Source organism: Oncorhynchus clarkii, chromosome 9, assembly GCF_045791955.1.
Source record: "Oncorhynchus clarkii lewisi isolate Uvic-CL-2024 chromosome 9, UVic_Ocla_1.0, whole genome shotgun sequence".
In the NCBI taxonomy this organism is placed as follows: Eukaryota; Metazoa; Chordata; class Actinopteri; order Salmoniformes; family Salmonidae; genus Oncorhynchus; species Oncorhynchus clarkii.
Window position 1 is genome coordinate 14,108,652 of NC_092155.1, and position 10,245 is coordinate 14,118,896.

Consider the following 10,245-nt stretch of genomic DNA (forward strand, 5'->3'; position numbering starts at 1 on the left):
TTGTTTCTATATCAACACATGATTTAACGTTAACTCTCACCTAGAACAGCGAGGACAAAGGTGGGTGGGGTTTAGAAGGTCACAGTTTTTAATTCTAATTCTAACTCTTTCAATTGTGATAGTTTTTTTGTTGCTTCTATAGCAATATATAGATTAAGGACAGCTTCTACCAGAGCAGTGAGGGTTTAGGTATGTTTGAACATCTTCGTACATATGCAGGAAACATACAAAACACAGTTAAAAAATGTGCAGATGTGGGTGGGGTTAAGGTGACTGTCTATTCTCTGATTGGATAGGTGTGGTTGAATATCACCATGTCTCCATCTATGACAGGAAGAGCTCACCTGTATCTCAACACACTGAACACACCCGTGTTGAATAGGACCGGACGAAACACTTTTTTTCTGCTTACCTGGTTCTGATTACTCACAGGTGAGTCACATCAATGACGACTATTGCATAATATAGAATATTATTATTATAATGACCATTATGTAAATAACTTTAATTATGTAGCCTTGATTTGACCAAGTCTTGAAGCTTGAAGCTGATAACTTTTAAGCAATTTTATTCATTGCACAATTATATCACCTCCTTGAACATGATACAATAAATCACATATTCTTTGTGCAATCCAATCCTCTAAAACAGATGTGGTATAGAAATATGTATATACGCATTCTTGAACGAGATTGACTTGTTGTGAAGCATGCTACACTCGCTGAAATTATACAAAACTCATACATTAGACTGTTTGTATTTCCTGCACCTGCTCAGCAGCATTTCATTGTCAGGAACATGTAAAAAATAAATAATAATAATTAACACAAGAATAGAAGAATTATTGAGCAAGTTCATAGGGCGTGATCCAAACACCTGAGTCACTGTAGGAGAAAACTAGGGACAAGTACATTCCCGTCATGTGACAATGAGCAACTGGTTTGTTTTGTTTTTCTGAGGTTAGAGATTGTGTACTACCAAACCCGTTTATGGTTTGACACTAACCTTGTGGAGAAGCAGGCTTCCCTAAACAGGCGTGACAACGACGTGAGACTATGATGACACAAATGCCAGCTGCAGCTTCTCAGTAAATGTTCCTGTCAGGTTCATTTGGTTGTTGTTTAGTAGTCACAGAAGAACACATCTTATGCAAATAAAGAAACTGGTTCAGGTCCAGGTTCATTTAACATAATTGTATATATGCAAAAAGATACATAAAAGGTGATGTAACAGAGAAAAATCTTGTTTACTTGGTTCCTGATTCCTGTAACTTCCTCCAAGGGCATGGCTTCCCTTTGTATAAAAGTATCTGCTTTGTTTCACATTACTCTCCCTTGACTTCTTTCTCTCCGTCCTTGGGATAATCAAACACACTAAATTAAATTCCAAGCTTTTAGGATTCCTGTACATAAAGGGACACGGCACTACTTTTAAACATTCATTCTCCAGCACCATACCAGTGTCTACCAGTGGTGGCACTTTAAATGGGGAGGATAGGCTCATAGTAATGTTTGCAAAGGAATCAATGGAATGGTCTCAAACACATCACCTGGTTTCCATGTATTTGATACCCTTCAATTAGTTCCATTCCATTAATTATTATGAGCCCTTCTCCCCTCACCAGCCTCCTCTGGTGTCTACATTTGTGAAAATATGTATGATGAAAAGTGGTGAAGTGCTCTGTTAAAAACAGTCGATTCTGTCTTGTTGAAGGCATGGCTTCCCTCATGTCCGAGGAGCAGTTTCTGTGCTGTATCTGCCTGGACATCTTCACCAACCCCGTGTCCATCCCGTGTGGTCACAACTTCTGCCTGACCTGCATCAAAAGCTACTGGGACACCCGCGAGAGCTTCGAGTGCCCCCTCTGCAAGGAGAGCTTCCGTCGTAGGCCAGAGCTACGCATCAATCACGTTTTTAAGGACATCACTGAGCACTTCCAGAGGTCCCTAAAGGTGATGTATGGCATATATTAGGTGTATATATTATACTATTATAATGTAATATTTATATTATTATTTATATGATATATATTATAAAGGTCAAAGCCCAGCAGGCAGATGAAGGCGATTATCAAGACATAGGAGTATTAGCGTCACAGTGTTCACCAGGGCTCGGTCCTGAGCCAGATGCAGTTTCCTGCGATGTCTGTACCGGGACGAAGCAGAGAGCTGTTAAGTCCTGTCTGGTGTGTCAGGGGTCGTACTGCGAGAACCACCTGGGGCCTCACCAGAGAGAGCCGGCCCTCCAGAGGCACAGGCTGACGGACCCAGCAACCTTCGCCACGCGAGGCCTGTGCCGGAAGCACGAGAGGCCCCTAGAGCTGTTCTGTAGGATGGACCAGATACCGGTGTGTGTGAGATGCATTGATACTGACCACAAGGGCCACAACACTATCCCTATGGAGAGAGAGAGCAAGAAGATGAGGGTAAGTTGAACATGTCCTACATAGGGAAGCATAACACAAAGTACCAGTCATAAGTTTGGACACGCCTACTAATTCAAGGGTTTTTCTTTATTTTTACTATTTTCTACATTGTACAATAATAGTGAAGACATCAACACTATGAAATAACACATATGGAATTATGGTAACCAAAAAAGTGTTAAACAAATCCAAATATATTTTATATTTGAGATTCTTCAAAGTGGCCACCCTTTACCTTGATGACAGCTTTGCACACTCTTGGCATTCTCTCAACCAGCTTCACTTGGAATGCTTTTCCAACAGTCTTGAAGGAGTTCCCACATATGCTGAGCACTGTTGGCAGGTTTTCCTTTGCTTTGCGGTCCAACTCATCCCAAACCATCTCAATTGGGTTGAGGTCGGCTGATTGTGGAGGCCAGGTCATCTGATGCAGCACCATCACTTTCCTTCTTTGTCAAATAGTCCTTATACAGCCTGGAGGTGTGTTGGTTCATTGTCCTGTTGAAAAACAAATTATAGTCCCACTAAACGCAAACCAGATGGGATGGCCTATCACTGAAGAATGCTGTGGTAGCCATACTGTTTAAGTGTGCCTTGAATTCTAAATAAATCACTGACAGTGTCACCGGGAACGCACCACCACTCCATCACACCTCCTCCTCTATGCCTCACGGTGGAAGTCACACACGCGGAGATCATCCATTCACCTACTCTGTGTCTCACAGTCACACGGTGGTTGGAACCAAAAATCTCAAATATGGACTCACCAGACCAAAGGACAGATTTACACAGGTCTAATGTCCGTTGCTCGTGTTTCTTGGCCCAAGCAAATCTCTTCTTCTTATTGATGTACTTTAGTACTGGTTTCTTTTGGTTCAATTCTCAGAGTAAAACCTGAATGGATATTTATGAAAGCTTAACCAAGTCTATTCTGCCCAGAGTGTCAATACAGCTGCATTCAGACAACACATGTTTCCACCACCACAAGTATATATATATTCCAATTTAGTCACTCATCCTTCTCTCCAATCCTTGCATCTGTTATGGTCCCACAGGAAGATGAAGTGATAAGATAATAAACCATTGTTTCTCCCTTAAAGGTATCTGACCTGACCTCAACCGTCTTGAGGCCTAATCCAAAGATCTCCATCCGTGTCCCCTATAGCAATCCTGTGACTTCCTGTGACCCAACACATTCCAAAGCCATCTGGTTCCTACAGATAACCATTAACTTCTGATGTAAAACCAGTCTCTTTCACTTCCTTAGACACTATACTTCCGAGTATAACAATGTTTCAAGTTTAACCCAGAATCTAACACTTTGCAGCAATTCGACCATGAAGGCCTAATTCACAGTGTCCTCTGAACAGTTGATGCTAAGATGTGTGAACTCTGTGAAGCATTCATTTAGGCTGCAATTTATGAGGCTAGTAACTCTACTGAACTTATCGAATGAAATCAAATTGTATTAGTCACGTTCCGGATACAACAAGTGAAATGATTGCTTACAAGTCCCTAACAAACAATGCAGTTTAAAAAATATGGATAAGAATAAGAAATATAAGGAACAAGTAAATAAAGAGCAGCAGTAAAATAACAATAAACTATATACAGGGGGTACCGGTACAGAGTAAATGTAAATGTGTAGAAGGACCTAGACTTGGCGCTCCGGTACTGCTTGCCGAGCGGTAGCAGAGAGAACAGTCTATGACTAGGGTAGCTGGAGTCTTTGACACTTTTCAAGGCCTTCCTCTGACACCGCCTGGTATAGAGGTCCAGGATGGCAGGAATCTTTGCCCCAGTGATGTATTGGGCCGTGCGCACTACCCTCTGTAGTGCCTGGCGGTCGGAGGCTGGGCAGTTGCCATACCAGGCAGTGATGCAACTTGTCAGGATGCTCTCGATGGTGCAGCTGTAGAACCTTTTGAGGATCTGAGGACCCATGCCAAATCTTTTCAGTCTCCTGAAGGGGAATAGGTTTTGTCATGCCCTCTTCACGACTGTCTTGGTGTGCTTGAACAATGTTAGTTTGTTTTTGATGTGGACACTAAGGAACTTGAAGTTCTCAACCTGCTCCACTAAAGCTCCATCGATGAGAATGGGGGCGTGCTCGGGCCTCCTTTTCCTGTAGTCCTCAATCATCTCCTTTGTCTTGATTACGTTGAGGGAGTGGTTGTTGTCCTGGCACTACACAGTCAGGTCTGTGACCTCCTCCCTGTAGGCTGTCTCAGTGTGTCAGGGATCACTGTTGTGTCATATGCAAACCTAATGATGGTGTTGGAGTCGTGCCTAGCCATGCAGTCATGAGTGAACAGGGAGTATAAGAGGGGACTGAGCACGCACCCCTGAGGGGCCCCTGTGTTGAGGATCAGCCTGGCGGATGTGTTGTGACCTACCCTTACCACCTGGGGACGGCCCGTCAGGAAGTCCACGATCCAGTTGCAGAGGGAGGTTTTAAGTCCCAGGGTCCATAGCTTGTTGATTTTCCTCAGAGGCAGAGGTAACTCTGGGTCTTCCTTTCCTGTGGTGGTCCTCATGAGAGCCAGTTTCATCATAGCACTTGATTGTTTTTGCGACTCTACTTGAAGAAACTTTCAAAGTTCCTGAAATGTTCCGGATTGATTGACCTTCATGTCTTAAAGTCATGATGGACTGTCATTTCTCTTTGCTTGTTTGAGCTTTTATTGCCGTAATATATACTTAGTCTTTTACCAAATAGGGCTATATTCTGTATACCACCCCTACCTTGTCACGACACAAATGATTGGCTCAAACTCATTAAGAAGGAAAGAAATTCCACAAATGTACTTTTAATAAGGCACACCTGTTAATTGAAATGCATTCCAGGTGACTACCTCATGATGCTGGTTGAGAGAATGCCAAGAGTGTGCAAAGCTGTCATCAAGGCAAAGGGTGGCTACTTTGAAGAATCTCAAATATAACACTGATTTTGATTTGTTTAACACTTTTTTGGTGACTACATAGTTCCATATGTGTCATTTCATAGCTCTGATGTCTTCGCTATTATTCTACAATGTAGAACATAGTATAAATAAAGAAAAACCCTTGAATGAGTAGGTGTGTCCAAACTTTTGACTAGTACTGTAAAAGAAGCCTTACATATTATATTTAATCAAAAACGCCTGTGGGGGTATGGTGTATGGCCAAAATACCACAGTTAAGGCCATTCTTTGGCAAGACGCAACTCAGAGTGCCTGGATACAGCTCTTCGTCGTGGTGTATTGGCCATATAACCACAACCCCCTGAGGTGCCTTATTGCTATTATAAATTGCTTAACGATGTAATTAGAGCAGTAAAAATAAATATTTTGTCATACCCTTGGTCAGCCAATCAGCATTCAGGGTTTGAACCACCTAGTTCATAATAAAACATAATGCCTGCAGGCTTTAAATATAGTGTTACCAAATTGTGTCTTGTATCAAAGTTTAGCAGACCAGTCCCACAGTTTTTTCTTCACAGACTCAGATGAAGAAGACTGAAGGAGATATGTTGAAGATGGTTCAGGACAGACTGAGGAAGATGGATGAGATCAAACACTCAGTGGAGCTCAGCAAAGTGAGTTCTTAGGATAAGCATCCTGACTGTTGTGGGGTACCCCAAGGCTCAACTCTGGGTCCTCTGAATTTGTAATATTTCAAACTGTTTTTAAAGGAGCTACATGTAGAATATTTGCATTGTAATTTAAGAAAATGTCAATAATACATCTGCAGTAATAGTGGAATGATAGTGTTTCACAATATTTTTTCAACCAAAAATGATTTTGGGCCAACACAAAATTCTAAAATATACACTCTCTATTTGACAACAAAATGCCAGACTTGCTTCTGTTCTCAAGATGGGAAAATTTCACCCTCCCTCTCTTACATCGGCGTCACTAAAAGGTGTAGTCATCTCCACCACAAGTACAACGAACAATGGAAGACTGGGGCAAGCGGCCAATGTAGAAATCACTCTGTCATTTCCTGGTTGCTATAATTTGGCACTCTTCACTCAATTTCAGTTTAGGTGGGAACACAAGGACTAAATAATGTAGGCAATCACTATAGGATCTAAATCACTGTGAAATATATTTTCCATAACCCAAAATATTGTTTTTATGCTTGTTTGAAATTAAAGTAGTCTCCACCATGGTTCATGCTATCCGGGATACCTTGGGATATCGGATAGCACTAACCTCTCCACTTTGTTGCGGGGAAATTGAATGCAGGGGAGGTGGAAGATTTGTTTATATCCAGCTGAAGAGTTGTTGCAAGTCACCTAGCTTCCACATGGGTGAAACATTCTACATGTAGCACCTTTAAAACCTCTTAAGGATCGGACACTTTGTCAGTAGATTGAGTTCTTATGATAAGCATCCTGACTGTTTATTGTTTTCATCTATGTGGTGTACTCCAGGGGTCAACTCTGGGTCCTCTGCAGTTTTATTTAATCAATATGTTTGTTTTTTATGAATATACATTAGCAAGACAATTCATTCACAACCATTGTCTTTAATATTCAATAATTTTTTCCTTTGTTTGGTCTTGTAGATAAGTGCTGAAAAAGAGATTGAGGGTAGTGTACTAGTCTTTAGCAAACTGGTGTGCTCCATCGAGAGAAGCCAGGCTGAGCTCATCGAGGTGATTGAGGAGAAGCAGAAAGCAGCAGAGAGGCGCGCTGAAGGGCTCATCATTGAGCTGGAGCGGGAAATCATTGAACTACAGAGAAGAAGCACTGAGCTGGAGCAGCTCTCACACACAGAGGACCATCTCCACTTCCTACAGGTCAATGTCATTTATCTTAATACTGACACATTGATATAACATGTGATGTTGTACAATGACCCTGCCTTTCTTAATTTCCACTCTGAGGGGATAAATACATTTGAATCTAATTTAATTAATTTTAATTGAATGTTATACTCTTTTGTAGAGTTTTCCCTCTCTCTCCACTCCTCCACCCACCAAGGACTGGTCTGAGATCAGTGTATACTCCGATCTATGTGTGGACACTGTGAGGGCTGCTATGTCTCAGCTTGTGGACACCTGCAGAGACTTCGAAAAGAGATTATGTGAAGAGGGTTAGTATTTTTACTGCTGTAAAATATATTAAGCATATATTACATGCTATATTCACTAATGTTGCAACAAGGTTTTTATTGAATTTTTATTGTTAACACTTATTCATTCTTATTCCAGAGCTGAGGAGAACCCAGCAATATGCAGGTGAGTCAATGCTTGTGTGTGTAAATGAATCAATTAATCAATTGATACATTATTGTGTAAATAAGATTATGACTCAAGTACATACCATTGAAATGTCATATTTCAAAACATACATATCTTACATTTAACTTACATAACTTACGTATAATAACTTTGACCTTCCACAGTGGACGTCACTCTGGATCCAGTCACAGCCGCCTCGTGGCTCGTCCTGTCCTCCGATGGGAAGCAGGTGAGTCTGGGATACCAGCAGAACCACTCCCTTCCTGCTGACCCTCGGAGGTTTGACTCCTGCGTCTGTGTGCTGGGAAAGCAAGGCTTTGCCACCGGGAGGCACTACTGGGTAGTCCAGGTAGGTGATGATTTAAAAAGCAAACTAATCTAAACTAACCAACGTGAGCTTTGGCGCAACCAAAAATACTATGAACATTATATGAGAATAGGCATGACTCTCCCTCTCAACATTACAGTGCAGGGAGAAGAAACATTTTAAATTTAACTGCTGTCTGTCTACCCCTGCTCTTCAGGTGGGCGACAAGACAGACTGGGATGTGGGCGTGGCTAAAGAGTCTGTCAACAGGAAGGGGAGTGTCACGGTGAGGCCGGACCAAGGCTACTGGGCTGTGTGCCGGAGGAAAGGCAGCCATCTTAGCGCATGTGCCGGGCCATCTGTCCCCCTTCACCTGAGAAAGAGGCCGCGGAAGGTTGGGGTGTTTGTGGATTTCGAGGAGGGATTGGTCTCCTTTTACAATATGGAGGCGAAGGCTCATATTTATAGTTACAGGGGATGCGGCTTCACAGAGACACTGTATCCGTATTTTAACCCCTGTCTCCATGACGACGGGAAGAACACCGCCCCATTGGTTATCTGTTCTGTGGAAGGGGAGGCGGGGCCTATACAGGAAGTTGTGAGGTCTAAGATCCCGCCTGCGGCTCTGGCGTTGGCTGGGAGGAGCCGTCAATCATCTGTTGGCTCTGTTTCGCAACACTTCTGAGGCTGTTATCTGACAAGTGACTTTGAGAGATACTTATGAAAAATGCTACCTGTGTTGATGGACAGAACCAATGACAAAAGCATAAAAGTTAAATTATGATTTTGTATCCAGATTTGGTAGAATTGATTCTTGTATTTCATAGCTTAATGCAAAACATGTGTAACTAAAAATCACCTTGAGATTGTTTTCTTACTAGCTTTCTGCATTTTGAGGAGAAAGAAAGAAATGAGAGGATAGAGAGAAAAGGGAGGAGTGTAGAACAGGTAGGCGGTTGCGGGCAAAAGCAAACAGACGTTGTATGTGATGCTCGTGTATGTGATACGATTAAATGTCTGTTTGAACACAGGGGTTACCTGAGAGAGAAAGAGAGCAGGGTTAGAAAGAGGGAAAGGAGGGAGAGAGAGATGTGAATGAGAGAAAGAGGGCAGGGTTAGAGAGAGGGAAACGAGAGTGAGGAAAGGAGGGAGAGAGACAGAGAGGTGTGAGAGAGCGAGAGGGTGGGGTGTAGAGAGCATGTGAGAGTGAGAGAATGCTAGACAGGGAGGGAAAAGTGAGAGAAAAGAAACAGAAAAAGGAACAGAAAAAGGAGTAACAGAAAAAGGAGTAAACAGAAAAAGGAGTAACTTCCTCGTTGCTACATGAAAACACAGAAATACAATTTATTGCAAAGGTAAGATTTAAGAATTAGATTTCAACTGTTGTAAAGTTTTAATTCCCAATGTTGTATCCTTAATTTGATCAAAATTGGTAATGTGGGGGAAATGTTTTTGAAGACATTATTGTTATGATCATAATAGCATATTTATGTCACTTTACTGCTCTGTTTGATTAACATCTTTCTGTAATAAACTCACTTTGTGAATAAAGAGACTTTTCCCCAAGGTGCAAGTAGCCTTCTCTAGGATTGTACATTTGTACGTTTTTAAACAATGTACTTCTAAGGTGGAGTCAGATAAAGTCACCCAGATATTATCTTTACAATCCATTAAATTCCAAGGACATCACTAATATAGACCAGTGGATGCAGTTTGGCACAATTTCATATATACATGAATATATGGAATTGCCTACATGCTTGAATACACGCACAATTGTGTGTGCGGCACTATACTGTGTGTGTGTGTGTGTGTGAGCGCATGTGTGTATGTGACGGGAGTGTGTATCCCACAGATGGTTGCTCAGTAGTGATGATGCATTCCTTTCCTCCCCCCTCCTCTCCTCCCTCTCTCCTCCTCTTCTTCCCTCTCCTCCTCCTTGCCTCCCCTCTTCCTGTGTCCAGATGGCTTCGATAGCCTCAGCCACCCCCACCCCTCCCTCTCTATCTCTTCAAGCCAATCCATTAGCTCATTTCTTCTTCAACCTCCTCCTTCTCTCCTCCGCATCCCTCACTTATATCTCCATCTATACAACCTGTACAGTAGACTCCTTAGAAGCTGCTTTAATATCATTACTTAACCCTGACATCAAACTATAAATTCCATCAATGCATTTCATTTCGGCCTGCTTCCAGGGTTAGTTTAGAATACTATGATTCTAAGACTATAGACTATCTTCCTCTGTAAATCAGTGTTCATTGTCAATCTCTCTTCTGAAGGGTTA

The 10,245-nt window shown here is 42.0% G+C and overlaps 1 protein-coding gene across 1 annotated transcript; it reads left to right on the forward strand.

Moving 5' to 3' along the window:
• Positions 1 to 332: 332 nt before the first annotated feature.
• On the forward strand, positions 333 to 9,214 carry LOC139417104 (E3 ubiquitin-protein ligase TRIM39-like). The gene is made up of 9 exons (XM_071166349.1): positions 333 to 432; positions 1,714 to 1,952; positions 2,039 to 2,425; positions 5,907 to 6,002; positions 6,977 to 7,210; positions 7,359 to 7,506; positions 7,625 to 7,651; positions 7,819 to 8,003; positions 8,179 to 9,214. Exons 2-9 carry the CDS (start codon positions 1,716 to 1,718, stop codon positions 8,644 to 8,646), a joined length of 1,782 nt encoding a protein of 593 aa, XP_071022450.1. The 5' UTR covers positions 333 to 432; positions 1,714 to 1,715; the 3' UTR covers positions 8,647 to 9,214.
• Positions 9,215 to 10,245: the final 1,031 nt, after the last annotated feature.